General features: G+C 38.3%; 1 protein-coding gene across 1 annotated transcript in view; it reads right to left on the reverse strand.

The window, feature by feature from the left end:
* prim2.S (DNA primase subunit 2 S homeolog) overlaps positions 1–21,872 on the reverse strand; it is a 53,227-nt gene that overhangs the window by 29,924 nt on the left and 1,431 nt on the right. The window contains exons 2-6 of the mRNA XM_018265526.2: positions 20,364–20,541; positions 19,482–19,585; positions 17,768–17,859; positions 16,850–16,970; positions 5,206–5,301 (exon numbers count right to left, since the gene is read on the reverse strand). Of these exons, the coding sequence (XP_018121015.1) occupies positions 5,206–5,301; positions 16,850–16,970; positions 17,768–17,859; positions 19,482–19,585; positions 20,364–20,523 (573 nt within the window). The 5' untranslated portion in view covers positions 20,524–20,541. The remainder of the gene's footprint in view (positions 1–5,205; positions 5,302–16,849; positions 16,971–17,767; positions 17,860–19,481; positions 19,586–20,363; positions 20,542–21,872) is intronic.

Raw genomic sequence — 21,872 nt, forward strand, 5'->3', positions numbered from 1 at the left:
AAGGAAAACTATACCCCCAAATTGAATACTTAAGCAACAGATAGTTTATATCAAATTGAATAACATATTAAAGAATCTTACCAAACTGGAATATATATTTACATAAATCTTGCCCTTTTACATCTCTTGCCTTGAACCACCATTTTGTGACTCTATCTGTGCTGCCTCAGAGATCACCTGACCAGAAATACTACAACACTAACTGTAACAGGAAGAAGTGAGGAAGCAAAAGGCAGAACTCTGTCTGTTAATTGGCTCATGTGACCTTACATGTGGTTTGTATGTGTACACAGTGAATCTTACGATCTCAGGGGGCGGCCCTTATTTTTTAAAATGGCAATTTTCTATTTATGATTACCCAATGGCACATACTACTAAAAAAGTATATTATTATGATAATGGTTCATTAACATGAAGCAGGGTTATACGCATGAGCTGCTTTACTCAGTATCTTTTAATAGAGACCTACATTGTTTGGGGGGTATAGTTTTCCTTTAAGGTTAGTAGTTAGCTAGAAGGTATATTAATGAGAATGTTACTAATTGCCCGTTCATATGTTGAGGAAACATACAATTACATCAAGTTGATTATATTTTGGGTAACAGCCAGTTGGCCGCGTGTCGTGCATGCATGAATGAATGCACACAACTTACAATAAAATAATATATGGGATGCCATTCCTTATTGAAAGGTCACTTTGCTTGCCACTATTCTATTCTATTGCACGTTAGTCTCTGATCCAACATAACATGCACTGACCGGTGAGGGGGAAATAATGAACAAAAGAGAAAAAATAATTAAAAAAGGATAGAAATTTAAAATATGCAGTACACCATTAAATTAGCCAGATATTTATTTTTAAAATAGAGGGCATGTGAACTTTATTACTTAACAATACATTACAGTAATGTTAAATGGAAGCCAATTCAAAATTACCTATATCCCTTAGGAAAAGACCATCATTTATAAATCCTCTCTATGCCCAATAGAACATTTTTTGCATAATGAAAACCAATACAATACACATTTATTACAAATATTTGATGGTGTTGGTATACAGTGGTGCTTGAAAGTTTGTAAACCCTTTAAAATGTTCTATATTTTTATATGAATGTGACCGATATCTAATTTTCTGATCTGGTTTACATTGGTCAATTGGATGACAATCACGTGTGAGCGAGAGACCCTATTTTATTTAAAGAACAAAGAAGCAAACCCTTATCGCACATTCAACACATTTGTGGATGTGTATTATGGCTCAAACAAAGGAGTGGTCTGATGGCGCTCCCGCTCTCCAGTGGCGTCGCATTCAAGATGGCGGTGCCCATGACCCACGTAGGCCGACGCTGGAGCGATGACAGCGTGAAATTTGAAAATAAAAGGACTTTCAGGTCACGAGTTCAATGCCCGATTATAGGAATTGCTGATTGTGTTCCTGGGTTTCCTAAATTGCCGTTTACTGGATTCCGGACCCTCTGCTAAGACCCTGATTCTAATTCTTGCCGCCTACCTTATTGAACTCTTGCCTGAACTTGACAAACGCTTATGTCTGACCCCTTTGGATACTGTGAACTTGGACTTAACCCCTCTCTGCTTGGAGCCAATAGGCCCCTGACATTATAATAGGGCTATGGACCCCACTGAGGAAGCTCCACCTGATGTGGAAAGAAAGCTCTGGGGTTTGGTGACTCGCATGCATGCTTATGAAGCCCAGTAGAATCATATAGGGCAAGTGCTAGAGGCCCTTATCTCCCGGATGCCATCCGCTTCTTCGGTCGTGGGAAATCCTGCTACTGCAGTTGCTCCTCCTTCTGCGGCCTCATCGGCTGGTGAGCCCCACATTCCTCCACCGCCCGCTATAACGGGGATCCTTATGGCCCCATGTTTCCAGAGACCCCTCCTTCCTCCTCGGTCACTCCCCCAGAGGAACCTATGCAGATTGTCCGGATGCATCTCTCTGAACAAGAAAAGCTCCGGAGATGGTTGGCTGGTCTATACCTATACTGTGGCAGAAAAGCACATTTTGCCAATCACTGTCCCTTGAAGTTGGGAGGATCTCCAAGCTCAGGTGGAAGTGGGGAATTTTACCTGGGTGACATTGAGTCTACGCCAGAAAGAATGCTCATCAATTTCTTTTGCCATTACAGATTTGGCTACCTGATTCCAGGGCTGCAGGAAATTTCATGGACGTTACTTTTGCCAAGTTTATACAGATTCCCCTTACCCAGCCCACTGAGGGTCCTGGCGATTGATGACAGAGTGTTAAACTTTGGAGATAATCTCTAAAACAACAGGTGAACTTCCATTGACTGTCGGATCCTTACACCAAGCGAAATTATCTTTTCTCATAATAAACTGTCCATCAGCTCCTGTGGTGTTGGGTTTACCCTGGCTTTGTCTGCATAACCACTCTATTGACTGGGCTGCCAATCGGATCTGTCATTGGAGTCCTTTTTGCCGAAGAAAGAGTTTACCTGCTAATCTCATTCACCTGCTGTCTGCCACACTCCAGCCGTCTTTCAAGAATTTGTGAACAACATCTTCAGAGATTGTTTGGGGCAATCCATAGTAGTGTACTTGGGCGACATTTTAATCTTCTCCAGAGATTGGGAAGTCACTTTTCACCCAGGCGAAAGGTGCCTAAGATTCCCTTCCTGGGTTACATTATCTCTTGTGAGGGATTTGAGACGGATCCTTCTAAAGTCACAGCAATTCAAGACTGGCCTCTCCCCACAAGTACCAAGGCCATACAAAGATCTGTCAGTTTTGCCAAATTCTTAAAAAGTATAGAAAATTTTAAGGGGTTAAAGGACCAGTAACACAATTTTTTCCCCCCAAAATTCGTTAGTATAGAACGAAAAATAAACACCAAGGCAAATAAAACTTTTAAATTGCAAAGCCTTTATTAAGAGATAACTTACCAAAAATCCACTTCCTGTCCTCTTCTAAAACGGCGAAAGGGCGACCATCCATGCAGCGGCGTTCAACTTCTCCTCCCTGGCTATTCTAGTGACAGTATGTGAAGAGGAGGCAGTGGTCCGCTCTGCAGCGCTTCCCCTATTCCCAGCAGTCAGACTTTGACTCCAGCCTTTCCTCCTCCGACGAGGAAGAAGAGGAGGAGGGCAGCCTCTGCCTCTCCAGCGGCAACCAGTCACTCGCTCACACGGGGGGTTGTAGGATGGGTCGGTACAAGAGGTCGGGAGCTGGGGGTGTACAATGTACTTCTCGAATCACATGGGACAAACTCCTCGCCTGCTGGAGCTCGATACAAGTGTGACCGACCTCATTCCCTCCAGTCTGCGCTAACTTGCGTCCGACCCCGACCCGGCGACCCCAGGAGGACGGACAGGAGCTGAGGGGGATTCAGTCGGGGAGATCAGATCTGCTGCATCAGATCTGCTGTAGCGCATCGACGGGTAGCAAGTGGTTCAGCGCTCCCACCTCATCCATAGATTCTGCAGCAACCGGAGTCTAAAATCGCCGGCTTCTTCTGCAGCAGCTGGGACTGCCAGCCCCAGGCACACTCAGATGGCCACATCGACGGGGAACAAGTGGGGTCGCCGGGTCGGACGCAAGTTAGCGCAGACTGGAGGGAATGAGGTTGGTCACACTTGTATCGAGCTCCAGCAGGCGAGGAGTTTGTCCCATGTGATTCGAGAAGTACATTGTACACCCCAGCTCCCGACCTCTTTTACCGACCCATCCTACAACCCCCCGTGTGAGCAAGTGACTGGTTGCCGCTGGAGAGGCAGAGGCTGTCCTCCTCCTCTTCTTCTTCCTCGTCGGAGGAGGAAAGGCTGGAGTCAAAGTCTGACTGCTGGGAATAGGGGAAGCGCTGCAGAGCGGACCACTGCCTCCTCTTCACATACTGTCACTAGAATAGCCAGGGAGGAGAAGTTGAACGCCGCTGCATGGATGGTCGCCCTTTCGCCATTTTAGAAGAGGACAGGAAGTGGAGTTTTGGTAAGTTATCTCTTAATAAAGGCTTTGCAATTTAAAAGTTTTATTTGCCTTGGTGTTTATTTTTCGTTCTATACTAACGAATTTTGGGGAAAAAAAATTTAGTGTTACTGGTCCTTTAACAAACTTTAAAGCACCGCTGTATGTAACTGCAGTTGAAAGAAGTGTTTGCCTTCTGTTCTCTGGGTCTAACTCTTAAAAGAATGCAGTCTCCCTTAGGTCTCTCCTTTGTTTCAGGAACCAGGAAAGCAGAAAATGTAACCAGTCAGATATTGATTCTTTCAATTGAAAAAAACATTTACAAATAACTTTAAAACAGTTGAGAACTCGTAATTATGTGTAATGTATAAGGAACATTTTTTTTCACAATTATACAAAAATTACTTCTGGAGTAGAGGATCCCATTAAAATTCATGCCCCTACTTGAGGCTCTGGTTCTGCACAAATGTAATTTTATATCACCAGGCAATAGAAGTAGCATTCTACATAAGCTAACTACACCACACAACAGACTCAATTATCACTGTGCCCTGGGTGTGAAGAAGGATTGCAGACTCACACATTATTAGAAGCTCACATAAGCAATCATCAGATGACTTACAGTGAAGCCAATTGTGTAACATTTTTAGGCTCTTAAATTTGAAGTATAATAGTCTCATTATGTATTTTGCATGGTTTTTAAATTATTAGCCTTCCTATTCTGCCTCTTTCAAGTATGCAGCTAAAAATGCTGTCTGGGTACTGATCTCAGCAACAAAAGAACAGATGTGGGAGCCTATTTATGAAGCATCACATTTTTCTGGTGAAGGTAAAAAATAATACCAAATTTTAGAGGTAAAAACATGGACTTTGAGAATTATTATATAATCAAAAGCTAAACCTGTTGCAATCATGTAAAAGTCAATGGTAGATGGTCCCTTTTACAATTGGAAGATGGTTTTGCTTTCATGATGTTTGAGGGTTTCAGACTGACACTGTATTTCTTTAGATAATCGGAAAAATTCAGGTTTTTCGGGTGACAATTCAAAAAAGTTGCAAAATTCAAATTGCGGCACGATTCTTTTTTCCCGTGGAGACAATTTTCAACTCCAATTTTTAGTAAATTAAGCCATCTGTGGTTGGGAGTTAGGTTGAATTTTTAATCTTAACAAATAGTCCCCTAAGTGTGAGGATTTCATATTAAGGAATACTGAAAAATGGTAATAAAATTTACACCCTGCTTCTCGATGAACGGTTATGCCATACCTTGTAAAATTCTGTATCTTCCATTTTAGTCAAACTTAAACCAAAACTTGAATTCATTAAATCCTCTTTGTGCATGTTCTTTTCATCCTCACTGATCTGCAAATAAAACAAGTTGGCTTTGAGGTAACTTTTCTTGAAATATAAAATCTGATTTATATATAGCAAGCACACAAAACATACACAAATGTATTAGGAAAGAAAAGATGGCACTCTGGAAACTGGACAGTGCAGTACTTAGCATGTTGGCAACAATTATGATCAAAGGGTGCCATTTGCTTTCTCGGGTAAAGTAGTGTGGCTGGATCCTCACTACTGATATCAAAGTACTACTGATTAAACAACATTTACTGGCAGCTGGAATACAAGGTGTTTTATTGCTGGACTATAAGGAAGAATGAAATGTGATTTTATTTCCAAAGAATATTTACATTGGTTTAATAATGCTGCAGTTTTAAAATCTTGTAGGCAGTTAGGGACTGAAAATGTTTGCAGTAGTAAACGCTCCAGCAGACTACTAAAATCTACCACAAAACATTAGTTTGAACAACACAAACAAAACTTCTGTTTTTTCATTGAATATTAAATGCAATAATGAAAATGTACTAAAATCATAGAAAATGTGTTGCCTGCATTATCTCCATAAGATAAATATTCCTTATTCTCAATCATTCTAGTAAGTCGTCATTTGAAGATGCTCGGTTACCATTTTTCACATTAGTAGTTGAGTGATAGGTGCAGCTTCAGTCCCAACCGAGCATGCTCCACAAGTTTTACAAAAGTCGGTCATTGAGCAACCATTACACTTAAAGGGGATCTATCGCAAAAATTACATTTTAATATAAACCATCTCATGGAAATAAGACATTTTCTAAATATAATCAAACATTCTGTACTGTTTTTTAAATAACTAGGGATGCACCATATACAGGATTCAGTTTGGGTGTTTTTCTCAGCAGGATTAGCCTGGCTGAACCAAATCAGAATCCTAAAAATCATGTGACTTTTGGTCACAAAAACAAGTATAAAAAAAATTATTTTCATCCATCGTTTCCCTACTTTTCATATGCAAATTAGGATTTGGTTCGGTATTTGGCCAAATCTTTTCTGAAGGATTCAGGATTAGGCTTTATTTTAAAATAGCAGATTTGGTACATCCCTAGAAATAACCAAGTTAGTCTTCCCTGTCCCATGTTCAGTAATCTGTTTCTTTTTTTTTTCTCTTTCTGCAATAGGTGGAATCAATTTTTGTTTGACTATTAGGTCTAATACATTCTTGGGAGGGGGGTTGCACAGTTTGCCTAGATGTATTAGAGCTCACTCTTTCAAAGTAACCATTTCTGTTTTGCTGCATGCAGGGTGCTTGCCAGGGCTTTTGTTTGTACTGGAGTTGGTTACTTTAGTTAAGCCCCCCTAAGAGACATATTAGACCTGTCAATCAAATCTGTCCCAGACCTCTGAATGAAGTGATCATGAATTAATTAATTATGATTAATTCATAAACGGTACAGAATGCTTAACTGATGTTTAGAAAGTGTCTTATTTCAGGGGAATAAAGCTTATATTACATTTTTATTTTCGCGATAGATCCCCTTTAATATACTAGATTCTGGATTTCTGGATGATGCTGAGAAATGTATAAACAAATATATACAATTTTGAAGAGGAGTAACATATTTAAAAAGTACTCTCATCATGCAGGGAGTTATAATAAAGTGCCTGGTGTAAATATCGGTTAAAACAAATTGTTACATATACAGAAACAAAGTAGTGGGTAACCAGCCACAGCTTTGCTCTTACACAGGGACAAATGAGCTGCATTTCCCTCTCTGGTGTACGCAGTTGCTGTGTGTCCATCTGCCAGACAAGCATTGGCTGGCATTCTAAATTATAAAGCACTGAGAGCCACTAGCTCCCTTCATAGGATTCCCTCTTTAGCTATTAATATGTCTGGCAATCTCTTACACTGGCCATAGATGCAAAGATTTTACCATACGTATCTCTGTTTCGTATGATTTTCGGAAAGTGTGTGGAGTGTCCCGTTTCGTACAATGGTCGTTCAGTCGATTGGACAGGTTAGAAAATTTTTGTTGGCTACCGGTAATATCTCTGGATGTATTGCAGATCGGACGATATCAATGGGAGATTGTCACCAGCTTTTGTTGGACATAAATTTTGAACGATTGCTGTCAGGGGCAGAATATCGTCTGATCTGTTCTTTTAATACTTTATTTGATCTGAATGTTTAGTGGCAGGTCGGGAGATTGCACCACACAATCGTTCGTCCGACATCGAATGTATATATCTGCACTTCTATGGCCAACTTAAAAGGACAGTTCAGTGTAAACATAAAAAAAAACAGGTAAATAGATTGGTTACTGATTGGTTACTACCAAGAGAGTTGCAAAGCAGGAAGTAATGTTCTGTTCTGTTACACATCCAGTCACTCCAGCATTTATACATTTTTCGCCAACTATATTGAAAAAAAGATTTCTTTTGCATAGACTATTTACACAGTTTTTTTTTTTATACTGAATTCCTTTAAGGGTGGAAAAAATTAAATACCCGGTCACCAACCTTGGGCAATTAAAACCGTGCATAGATTGAAAAAAACTGCATTTAAAAGCAATCAATTTAGCTAGAGACATAGGGTCCTTTAACAAACCCCTAGCCCATAGGAGTTCTCTGCATGGAGTGCCAAATCAAAAATGCTCAGCTGCTCTTCGTACCTTGCATTTCTGTATTATGTGCGAGGTAAAGGGCAGGAGGGAGTTCACTTATGTGACCAGTAAATGCTACCTACTGAAAAGATTTCGAAAAAAATAAATAAATGAACCATATATTAATCTGCTTATAACGATGTACTGACATTCACTGTTGGTATACCTGAAGCGCCTAGAATCTTTATTTTCAAGCACTGTCTGTATTGGTCAATAAACCAAACAGGTGTTTGTCAGTTTAGATTGAAAGTGCACCTGGCAAAAACTAGTTAATCAGTCAAGTATTTGAGATGCAAGTATTGAAATTAGATTCAAGGTGATTTAATATATTATTGGACAAAAGTATGCAAATAAAGCTATTTCAAAGAACACTTTGAGAGGAATGGATTAAAAAAAAATACACATTTAAAAGAGAAGTAAAACTATTTATAGGGTATTTCTTACAGTTTGGAATATGACAAAAAATGCCATCATTCATGGCAAAATAAAAAGGAAATTAAATATATGACTGGCATATTTGTAGTAACTACTGAACGCCAGAGCAAAAGAATTACTCCAGAACTACAGAAGCCGTTATAAAAATATATATGAAACAACAATCTATTTAAGAACACAGGATTCTGTTTGGAGAAAAGAAGGTCAGTTGTGGTGATATCATGTGCTGACCACCTTATATTACAGTAATTGAATTATTTAAGATGTATTTATTAGAATATGTTTGGCTTACTGAACATTTCCTCAGTCAACCAAAATACGACAGTGGAACTCTATCTCCCCCTACTGATTAGCCAAAGTTATTTACTTGATTCCGAAACCAGCTCTTATTAGATTGTGACATTAGATTACACTTCAGCAACAAAGTATATGTAAATAAAAACAAACCTGTAGGTCTTGGGTTGCCAAATTATAAAGATTATACATTGATAAAGAAAAATACATAATAGAATATGTAGTAATATAATCAAATGCTTGCTGTCCAGTTAGGTATAGCAGACAGTCAGACTGTCCCACAGCCAACTACTAATTGGCTGACAGTTACTGCACATAAATAATAGTTTGTGCACATGTGTGAGGAACAGAGAAAAAGCATGGAGCAGAGTTCTATTGCAATCACCTTGGAAGAAATGTGTTATAAAGATATAAATGCACCTCCTTTGCCTCGAAGATATTTAAAAAGCTCACTAATCACCAGTTATTTCTCTAGTGCCACCCAGCAGCATAGGGGGTGCAAACGAGGTAATGTAACAGAAGTTTGCAGTATGTCTACCAAGTCATAGCAACCAATTAGCATTTACCAGTCATGTGCCTGAAAGCTAAAAAGTGGCTGCTATAAAAGGCACATGAATATAAATGTCACAGTATAAAGCTGATTAGTAGTTAATATGGGTAATTACTACATGGCAGCACAGAAACTAGTGCAACTAGCATCAGAATTTAATCAGCCCTGTATCTTTAGATTATTTTTTAGAAATGTACAGAAAATGTGCAATTCCAACAGAATCACATCTGCTATAATTTGTCATAGTTTAACCCTTTCCCTGCCAGCCGTTTTGTCCTAGATGCGAACATCTACTGCCAAGCAGTTTTTAGATATTTTGCACTCTTTCAATTTTAGGCCCCTTCCTGGGGCGGTCTTTTAGTTTACCCAGGAAAACAATATATTGTTTTTTTCAGGACAACCTGAACTTTCAAAATATGCAAGAATTTTGGTGTAATTCTACTTCTGTAAAAAAATATAGGCTTCTAAGTGTCCAATAAAATGAAAAAAATCATGTTTCACAAAGAACAATCACATATATCAGAAACATTATTTACTTTATGTATGAGAAAACAGCTGATTTGGAAAGGTCTATGTCTCCTGAACGCGGCAATACCAAATATATATAGTTTTATGGAGATTTCTCACTTGTATAGATCAAAATCTAAAAGCAGTACACTAGCAAATGTCCAAAGCACCGCTCCCCAAACGGCATACTTCTGATTTCAAGGCCAAACATTCCACTAACAGTAGGTTTACCCTAGAAAACTACCCATTATTAGAAAGAACAGATTCTGGTGAATCAAAAATGGGTAAACATATCGTTGTACTCCAAACTACCAAGTTGCAATTGTTTCCTAAAGTTATAATGTTTTATAGAAATTGGTGAATTTTTTGAAAAATTACCTCAAAGCTTCCAATCTACAGAATCGTATCTCCCACACATCATTAGGTATCAATGTAAAACACCCCAAATATGAAAGCCTGGGGTCCACTGAACAGTTTGATGCCCAATATGTATAGGTGTACCCAAGCACGTGACATATAGGGGCCCTAAACTGTAGACACCTCATTTGAGCTATCAGTTCTGTAATTCCAGATACTGCAAAATCAACACATTTGCATCGTTTTGGGGTGGGGTAAAAGTAAAAAAAAATAAGTTCATCCCAGAAAACCATATATTTTCGGAAAGTACACATTCCCACGAATCTAAATTGGGTATGCATGTCTTTGTACTACAAAGTACCAAGCCGCAAACGATTCCTAAATTTGGTGATTTTGGCAACATTTCCAAAAATCACCTCAAAATTTCTACCCTGCAGCATCGTATTACCCACATACTTTTAGGTATCAAGAGAAATCACCCCAAATATGAAAGCCTAGGGTCCTCTGAACAGTTTGATGCCCAATATGTATAGGTGTACCCAAGCACGTGGCATACAGGGGCCCCAAAAGGAAGACCCCCATATGGTCTGTCATTTCAGGTACTGCAAAATCAACACATATACATCGTTTTGGGGGGGTCAAAAGTAGAAAAAAGTGGGTTCATCCCAGAAAACCATATATTTTCGGAAAGTACACATTCCCACGAATCTAAATTGGGTATGCATGTGTTTGTACTCCAAAGTACAAAGCCGCAAACCATTCCTAAATTTGGTGATTTTGATGATATTTCCAAAAATCACCTCAAAATTTCTACCCTGCAGCATTGTATTACCCACATACTTTTAGGTATCAAGCAAAATCACCCCAAATATGAAAGCCTAGGGTCCTCTGAACAGTTTGATGCCCAATATGTATAGGTGTACCCAAGCACGTGGCATACAGGGGCCCCAAAAGGAAGACCCCCATATGGTCTGTCATTTCAGGTACTGCAAAATCAACACATATACATCGTTTTGGGGGGGTCAAAAGTAGAAAAAAGTGGGTTCATCCCAGAAAACCATATATTTTCGGAAAGTACACATTCCCACGAATCTAAATTGGGTATGCATGTGTTTGTACTCCAAAGTACAAAGCCGCAAACCATTCCTAAATTTGGTGATTTTGATGATATTTCCAAAAATCACCTCAAAATTTCTACCCTGCAGCATCGTATTACCCACATACTTTTAGGTATCAAGAGATATCACCCCAAATATGAAAGCCTAGGGTCCTCTGAACAGTTTGATGCCCAATATGTATAGGTGTACCCAAGCACGTGGCATACAGGGGCTCCAAAAGGAAGACCCCCATATGGTCTGTCATTTCAGGTACAGCAAAATCAACACATTTACATCGTTTTGGGGGGGTCAAAAGTAGAAAAAAGTAAGTTCACCCCAGAAAACCATATATTTTCAGAAAGTACACATTCACACGAATCTAAATTGGGTATGCATGTCTTTGTACTACAAAGTACCAAGCCGCAAACCATTCCTAAATTTGGTGATTTTGGTGATACTTCCAAAAATCACCTCAAAATTTCTACCCTGCAGCATCGTATTACCCACATACTTTTAGGTATCAAGAGAAATCACCCCAAATATGAAAGCCTAGGGTCCTCTGAACAGTTTGATGCCCAATATGTATAGGTGTACCCAAGCACGTGGCATACAGGGGCCCCAAAAGGAAGGCCCCCATATGGTCTGTCATTTCAGGTACTGCAAAATCAACACATTTACATCGTTTTGGGGGGGTCAAAAGTAGAAAAAAGTGGGTTCACCCCAGAAAACCATATATTTTCGGAAAGTACACATTCCCATGAATCTAAATTGGGTATGCATGTGTTTGTACTCCAAAGTACCAAGCCGCAAATCATTCCTAAATTTGGTGATTTTGGTGATACTTCCAAAAATCACCTCAAAATTTCTACCCTGCAGCATCGTATTACCCACATACTTTTAGGTATCAAGCAAAATCACCCCAAATATGAAAGCCTAGGGTCCTCTGAACAGTTTGATGCCCAATATGTATAGGTGTACCCAAGCATGTGGCATACAGGGGCCCCAAAAGGAAGACCCCCATATGGTCTGTCATTTCAGGTACAGCAAAATCAACACATTTACATCGTTTTGGGGGGGTCAAAAGTAGAAAAAAGCAAGTTCACCCCAGAAAACCATATATTTTTGGAAAGTACACATTCCCACGAATCTAAATTGGGTATGCATGTCTTTCTACGCCAAAGTACAAAGCTGCAAACCATTCCTAAATTTGGTGATTTTGGTGATATTTCCAAAAATCACCTCAAAATTTCTACCCTGCAGCATCGTATTACCCACATACTTTTAGGTATCAAGAGATATCACCCCAAATATGAAAGCCTAGGGTCCTCTGAACAGTTTGATGCCCAATATGTATAGGTGTACCCAAGCACGTGGCATACAGGGGCCCCAAAAGGAAGGCCCCCATATGGTCTGTCATTTCAGGTACTGCAAAATCAACACATTTACATCGTTTTGGGGGGGTCAAAAGTAGGAAAAAGTGGGTTCACCCCAGATAACCATATATTTTCGGAAAGTACACATTCCCATGAATCTAAATTGGGTATGCATGTGTTTGTACTCCAAAGTACCAAGCCGCAAATCATTCCTAAATTTGGTGATTTTGGTGATACTTCCAAAAATCACCTCAAAATTTCTACCCTGCAGCATCGTATTACCCACATACTTTTAGGTATCAAGAGATATCACCCCAAATATGAAAGCCTAGGGTCCTCTGAACAGTTTGATGCCCAATATGTATAGGTGTACCCAAGCACGTGGCAGACAGGGGCCCCAAAAGGAAGACCCCCATTTGGTCTGTCATTTCAGATACTGCAAAATCAACACATTTACATTGTTTGGGGGGGGGGGACAAAGGTAGAAAAAAGTACGTTCACCCCAGAAAACCATATATTTTCGTAAAGTACACATTCCCCTGAATCCAATTTGGGTATGCATGTCTTTCTACTCCAAAGTACCAAGCCACAAACCATTCCTAAATGTGGTGATTTTGGTGACATTTCCAAAAATCACCTCAAAATTTCCACCCTGTAGCATCGTATTACCCACATACTTTTAGGTATCAAGACAAATCACCCCAAATATGAAAGCCTAGGGTCCTCTGAACAGTTTGATGCCCAATATGTATAGGTGTACCCAAGCACGTGGCATATAGGGGCCCCAAAAGGAAGACCCCCATATGGTCTGTCAATTCAGATACTGCAAAATCAACACATTTACATCGTTTTGAGGGGGCAAATGTAGGAAAAATTAAGTTCACTCCAGAAAACCATATATTTTCGGAAAGTACACATTCCCACGAATCTAAATTGGGTATGCATGTCTTTGTACTACAAAGTACGAAGCCGAAAACCATTCCTAAATTTGGTGATTTTGGTGACATTCCCAAAAATCACCTCAAAATTTCTACCCTGCAGCATCGTATTACCCACATACTTTTAGGTATCAAGAGAAATCACCCCAAATATGAAAGCCTAGGGTCCTCTGAACAGTTTGATGCACAATATGTATAGGTGTACCCAAGCATGTGGCATATAGAGGCCCGAAAAGGAAGAACCCCATATGGTCTTTCATTTTAGGTACTGCAAATCAACACATTTACATCGTTTTGGGGGGGGCAAAGGCAGAAAAAAGTAATTTCAACCCAGAAAACCATATATTTTCGGAAAGTACACATTCCCACGAATCTAAATTGGGTATGGATGTCTTTGTACTCCAAAGTACCAAGCCGCAAACCATTCCTAAATTTGATGATTTTGGCGACATTTCCAAAAATCACCTCAAAATTTCTACCCTGCAGCATCGTATAACCCACATACTTTTAGGTATCAAGAGATATCACCCCAAATATGAAAGCCTAGGGTCCTCTGAACAGTTTGATGCCCAATATGTATAGGTGTACCCAAGCACGTGGCATATAGGGCCCCAAAAGGAAGACCCCCATATGGTCTGTCATTTCAGGTACTGCAAAATCAACACATTTACATAGTTTTGGGGGGGGCAAAGGTAGAAAAAAGTATGTTCGCCCCAGAAAACCATATATTTTTGGAAATTACACATTCCCGCGAATCCAAATTGGGTATGCATGTCTTTGTACTCCAAAGTACCAAGTCGCAAGCCTTTCCTAAATTTGGTGATTTTGGTGACATTCCCAAAAATCACCTCAAAATTTCTACCCTGCAGCATCGTATTACCCACATACTTTTAGGTATCAAGCAAAATCACCCCAAATATGAAAGCCTAGGGTCCTCTGAACAGTTTGATGCCCAATATGTATAGGTGTACCCAAGCACGTGGCATACAGGGGCCCCAAAAGGAAGACCCCCATATGGTCTGTCATTTCAGGTACTGCAAAATCAACACATATACATCGTTTTGGGGGGGTCAAAAGTAGAAAAAAGTGGGTTCATCCCAGAAAACCATATATTTTCGGAAAGTACACATTCCCACGAATCTAAATTGGGTATGCATGTGTTTGTACTCCAAAGTACAAAGCCGCAAACCATTCCTAAATTTGGTGATTTTGATGATATTTCCAAAAATCACCTCAAAATTTCTACCCTGCAGCATCGTATAACCCACATACTTTTAGGTATCAAGAGATATCACCCCAAATATGAAAGCCTAGGGTCCTCTGAACAGTTTGATGCCCAATATGTATAGGTGTACCCAAGCACGTGGCATATAGGGCCCCAAAAGGAAGACCCCCATATGGTCTGTCATTTCAGGTACTGCAAAAGCAACACATTTACATAGTTTTGGGGGGGGCAAAGGTAGAAAAAAGTATGTTCGCCCCAGAAAACCATATATTTTTGGAAATTACACATTCCCGCGAATCCAAATTGGGTATGCATGTCTTTGTACTCCAAAGTACCAAGTCGCAAGCCTTTCCTAAATTTGGCGATAAAAGCAACGGTTTTTACATTTCTGAAAATCGCCTAAAAATATTGCAATTGGCCGCATTTATCTCACCCAACTTCTTACATACAATTGTAAAACACCATAAATACTGATGCCAAGGGTCTACTGAACAGTTTTATGCCCAATATGCATTGATATACCAAGGCAGCTGGCATGTGCGGACCCCAAATGTAAATAGTGAATATGAGTTTTCTCTGCTGCCGATTCGCCTTCTGTAAACATAGACCATTGACTTCATATTATGTGCCTCAAGACCCTCCTTACAGCAAAGACCCCCCAAAACCATATGTTTTTGGAAAGTACACATTCTGACGAAAACAACCAAGATAAAGACGTCTTTCTACAGCAAAGTACCAAACTGCAAAACTTTTATAAACATAGAGATTTTTACATTTCTGAAAATCGCCTAAAAATGTTGAAGTATGCCACATTTATCTCACACAATGTTTTACGTACAAAGAAAAATCACCCCAAATATGGACATCAGAGGTCTACTGAATAGTTTGATGCCCAATATGCATAGATTTACCAAAGTATATGGTGTGTACGGCCCCAAATGAAAAATGTGCATATGAATTTTCACACTGGCCAACTAAGCTGCTGAAAAGAGAGCCCCAACTGTGCGTTATGTGCCGTAAGACCCCCAAACTGTAAAAAGACCCCAGAAAACCATATATTTTTGGAAAGCATATATTCTGACGGATCAATCTAAGTAAAATAATATACCAAAGCACCAAACAGCAAAACTATACTAAAGATACATAAGGAACAATAATCCAGGGATAAAATTGCAATACAACCACAAAAATTGTGCAAATCAATGAAATAACAAAATAACTGCACCGACAGCGTAATTAGTGGCCGAAATCGATTATCCAATAGTCATGCTGCTGAAATAAACAGTTTTTATGGGTAAAAAAAACACAAATTGGTGAAATGAAAAAGTAAAAAAAATAAAATGTGTATACATGTGTGTACACTTCCAAGAATTGTGTGACAGTGTATAAGTGTGTATAAGTGTGTATATAAGTCCATATAAGTGTATATAAATGCATATAAGTGCATATAAGTGGAAAATGAAAAATTAAAAAAAACGTTTTTTTTTTTTTTTTTTTTTTACTACTAAAATATGTGTGTATAATGTAGGTAGGTGTATGCAAGTGTGTAAAATAAAGGGCACTTACCGTTTTTGGCTGATCTAAGAGCTGGAGAAGAGAGATCTGCAGAGTTACAGCAAGCAGGAAGTGTGTGGGCGTCGCTGGAACACGAGGTGAGCAGGAGGAAGCAGAGCAGCAAGGCAGACACGCGATTTGCTGTGTCTGCCTCTTTTAGGTCGGCCCTGCGACAATCCAGTCGCAGGACCGACATGACAGCCCCCCAGCCTCGTTGCCCAGGGGGCTGTCAATGCTGCTAAACCTCTGCAGAGGCGGCTAAAGCCGCTGATGCAGAGTACAGCATGTAAAACTGCAAGCACGTACAATGTACGTGCTTGGCAGTTAAAGCCCTTGCCTGCCAGAACGTACGGTGTACGTGCTTGGCAGGCAAAGGGTTAAGATATCCAAAGGTGGACCTGCAATGAGAATATATTATTTATGTTATGACTTTTTAGTAAAACTGAACTGTGTATAATCTTTATAAATCGTAGCTTTTTGTGTAACAATGCATTTTTCAATCGGTTTGCTCCAGAAAATTATCCATTGAAATATTCAGGATCTAGATTATCTAGACTAGATTATGTCCAGTGCAAATATATTTTATGGTGTACTTACAGCAACATACTGCAGATCATTGAGTTTCAGAAATTCCTGGACACTCTCTTTAGTCAGCAAACCAAACCGAAATTTAAACAGGTCCATTTCTTGTTGTATAAACCAGCGCCTTAAATCCTCTCTGGAAAAAAATAAAAATAAAAAAAAAACACCCACAGTAAAATTAACACAAATGTAAAGATGAAATATTTAGAATTTGTGTAGGAAATTCAAATTCAACTATTTAAAAGTAACCCACAACTTAAAAGTAAATAACTAGGGCTCACTCATTTGAAATGTTACTACGTTACATTATAGTCAAGATAACATGTAACCAAAATACAATGTTTAATCCCAGAAACATTTTAAACCGTTTTAGCACAAAATGGAAATAAGCAGCCCACAAAGGCCTATTCAGAATTGTAAGCAGGCCTCATAAGTGATGAGAATATAAAAAGTACGAATGAAAAAAAGTGCTGAACAATCCAAAAAGAATACGAATATCTCTAAAAATGTTTTTTTTTTTTAATAATTACTAGTGAAAAAAAAATCAGAAAACCTCTAAAAGTCTAAATTAAATTAAAAAATAGTCCAATAGGATCAGATTTCACTCTCTTATGTTTTACACCAACAATGTGATCCTTATGTGATGGGCAACAACTTCCCAACAACAGACCTCTGGCAGCAGCTGTGATTGCACTTCCCCTGATTAAAATGACCTATGAGTTACAGGGAGTTGGAGCCAAATTCAATAAAGTCTAAGGGCCGTGGTGTGGAGACCTTACTATGTAAACCAAGAGGGGACCTTGTAACTGCCTTCTGCTATATTTAGGAGAAATGTGTTGCTTAAACTGCTGAGAACCATCATGACTACATTGTTTTTTTTGTTGGTTGTTTAAGCAAAAGGAAAAAAAAGTCCCCTTAAAAATGTCTACTTACGACTGACAGTATGCAAGACGTAGGATAAAGTGTGAAATGTGGTCTTTTCTTCGTAGATCATAGACGTCATCACTTATTTCCTCGTGTAAAGGCTGAAACATATACGGTCACAAAACAAAGAGAAGTGAACATAGCATTTCCATGTTTTCACTGTAATTTTTCATAAAATTTGGAGGATCATGCTTAAAAATAAATAAATAAAACACAGAAACACTTGTTCTGACATTAACATGAAATGTGCAAGCTTAGTTAACAAGTGTCACTTTTTATGGTGTAGTGTTTATTTCTAAATTATACTGCAAATAATTCACTCTATGATTTAAAACGTCATTCCTAAACTAGCTAGTGTATTTTTTTTTTAATTTATAACATTTGTGTGTAGGCATCTCAGGTCATTTTGCCCGGTCATGTGCTTTTAGAAAGAGCCAGCACTTTAGGATGGAACTGTTCTGGCAGGCTGTTTCTCCTACTTAATGTAACTAAATGTGTTGCAGTGGGAGCTGGATTTTTACTATTGAGTGTAGTTTCTTAGATCTACCAGGGAGCAGTTATCTTGTGTTAAGGTGGCCATAGACACACAGATAATATCGTACGAAACAAATTTTCGTCCGATATTCGGTGCGTGTATGGTGGAAAAAGAACCGACCGATATCGGTCAGCTCGTTGATCGGGCTGGATGGAACATTTTGATCGGGTGCCTTTGAAGGGACCCAAACATCGGCCATTGTTAGTGCAGAATCGTCAGATACAGGTAGAATTCTATTGTTTCTTCCTGTATATCTACCTGTATATCTGACGATTCAGCTCTACACGTGTGTATTGAAACAAACGATCTTTCTTGGAAAGATCTTTTCCAAGAAAGATCGTAATTGTTACGTCTATGGCCACCTTTAAGGAGTTGTTTGTCTGGTTACCTTTCCATTGTTAAGTTGTAGGGCTGCTTGGGGTGGGGTGATATCACTCCAACTTGCAGTAAAATGGGATTTTATCGGTGCACAATTCACATGAGTGGGACAGCTAAGAAACGAACAATATATCTAGCCCCATGTCAGATTTCAAAATTAAATTTAAAAAAAAAATAAAATAAACTGTTTGCTCTTTTGAGAAATGGATTTCAATGCAGAATTCTGCTGGAGCAGCATTATTAACTGATGCATTTTAAAAAAAACATGTACCCATGACAGTATTCCTTTAAAGAAGTTGTTCACTTTCCACTTTTTCTCAGTTTAGTTTTTTTAAGTAAGTATGTCATTTTTTTAGAATATTGAAGTTTTAGTTTTAATATTTCTCTGTATTGTTTATTCTGGCAGCTCAGTAGTCCAGATGCTGAACTATTACAATTTGCTTGATTAATTGCTAAACTCAGCATTCAGCTCAGATTCAAAAGCAACAGATATGACCCATGTGGCCCCCTTCAAGTCTCTGATTGGTTACTGCCTGGTAACCAGTAAGTGGAAACCAAGAGAGCTGAAAAGCAGGAAGTTGGGCTATGTTCTGTTATGTTAGACATCCAGTCAATACAGTCTTTATACAATACATATTTGGCTAACTATATTAAAAACATTTTTTATTTTGCACAGCCTATCAATTTACCCGGTTTTTATTTTTGCACTGACAATTCCTTTAACATTGAACCAATGTTGAAAAACTGAGTATAGTTTAAATAAAAATTTGATAAAAATGTTAAGAAAAAAAAGTCTAAATTCTTACTTACTCGGTATGGAAACTTTAGTTTTCTCAATTCTAGTTCCAGCTTTTTACTGTATTCTTCTGAGTTCTTAACATAACTCACACCTAGATTCTCTACAGCCTTAAGAACTAAGTGTGGAAAAAGTTCAGTTTAACAGATAAATAGACTAATACTGAATAATATTTAGATATATGTAACAGCTAGTTGGTAATGCATTTCAGAATCATGGCAGATCTTTTAACGCTAAATATTTCAACAGCTAAGGTCCATTTACTAAATAAGTGAAAAGTGCAACACAATAGCTACAATTGTACACGTAGTACAGGTATGGAATCCGTTATCCAGAAAGCTCCAAATTATGGAAAGGATGTCTCTCCCATTGACTATTAAATTCAAATAATCAAAATTTTTAAAAACTATTTCCTTTTTCTCTGTAACAATAAAACAGTACCTTGTACTTGTTCCAAATTAAGCTATAATTAATTCTTATTAGAAGCAAAAACAGCTTTTTGTGTTTATTTAATGTTTACATGATTTTCATGATTCATACATAAGGTATGAAGATCCAAATTATGGAAAGATCCATTATCAAGAAATCCCCAAATCTTGAGCATTCTGGATAACAGGTCCCATACTGTTAGTATCTTCCCAGAATCCTTGCATCATTGAGGAATACCATGAATGCAAATTTGCACTCAATTTTGAGCCCTTTCACTGGGCCTTTTGTCCCTGTGTTAGTAGATGAGCCCTTTTATTGGGATTTAAAATAGAAAATATACATATATTATTCTTTACTATACATTGACTAAAGTATTTTTTTTTATTTAACAAATTGGTGTGAATATATAATACTGAAATATATTGCAGTTAATTGTAAATTAGATAAAGTCACAAAATTAAACTTACGTTTAAGTCTCTCGATTGCAAAAGTCTCAAACTCAATCAGAGATATATTCTCTGTTGGTGGATGCTGGTAGAATTGCAAACTGGAAGGATACAGGTCACCCTTCCTGTCCCCTGTTAATCTTGTGTTATGCCTATATTTTCTATCCCTGGAGAACAGCATTGTACAGACAATATAAATCTAAAAAAAAAAACAAAAAAAAACATTGTTAAAGAGATACTGACAGAAATTATGCCTTTTTTACGATCATAAAATTGAATTTGCATGCTACTTATAGGCCTATGATTAAGTGTTTGTAACATTAAATGCGTAAGGCAGAGAACACAATAAATCTTTACTTCACTTCAACTATTTGATGGAAGATTGCCTTTGAGTGCCTGTTCCAAATTAATTTACGGTTGTCTGCTCCCAATGCTGAGGGATCAGGGCAGGGCTACTTCCCCCATGTGGTGAGTAAACATTCTACCTTATGGAGACCCTTCTTCCTAAATTCTTTTACCTTGTATTTAAATAACTTACCAGTAAATGCTATCTGCATTTACTATCACATAAGATAGATAGATAGATTAGATAGATTAGATAGATAGATAGATAGATAGATAGATAGATAGATAGATAGATAGATAGATAGATACTCATACACCAACTATAGATTTTAGTATCACAATAGCCTTAGATATTATGCTTGTCCAAGAAATCATACAAGCCAATCTTTAAAAGGCATTAACATAATCAGCCATCACAACATCACCCAGCAGTGCATTCCACAACCTCACTGTGAATAACCACCTACGTTGCTTCAAATGAAAGTTCTTTTCTTCTAGTCTGAAGGGGTGGCCTCTGGTGCGGTGATTCTCTTTATGGGTAAAAAGGTCCCCTGCTATTTGTCTATAATGTCCTCTAATGTACTTGTAAAGTGTAATCATGTCCCCTCTCAAGCCTCTTTATTTTTCCCAGAGAAAACAACCCCAACCTGGACAGTCTACCCTCACAATTTAAGTCTTCCACCCCTCCAACCAGACTCTCCTCCCAATTCAATAATGTTAAGGAGTATGATTACTCTTTATACAACACTGTGCTTTACAAACATTATACATCATTCACACCAGCCACTGCCCAATGTAGTTTATAATCTAAGGTTTTTAGAACATTTTATAACACTCACACACTAGGGTCAACTTTTTTTTTTTTATAGTTTTCAATTATTTATCTTTCTCTTCTAACACTTTCCAGCTTTCCAATGGTGGTCACGGACCCCAGCTGAAGAACAAATGCTTTGTAAGACTACAAAGTTATAAATATTGCTACTTTTGATTACTCATCTTTCTATTCATTCCCTCTCCTATTCATATTACAGTCTCCTATTCAAATCAATGAATGGTTGTAAGGATAGTTTGGACCCTAGCAACTAGATTTCTGAAATAGCAAACTGGAGAGCTGCTGAATAAAAAGTTTAAGGGCACCTGTTGGGTAAAAATGTTATCCCCAACCAAAGGTGCGGTAGTTTTTTT

Source organism: Xenopus laevis, chromosome 5S (genome assembly GCF_017654675.1).
Source record: "Xenopus laevis strain J_2021 chromosome 5S, Xenopus_laevis_v10.1, whole genome shotgun sequence".
Lineage (NCBI taxonomy): Eukaryota > Metazoa > Chordata > Amphibia > Anura > Pipidae > Xenopus > Xenopus laevis.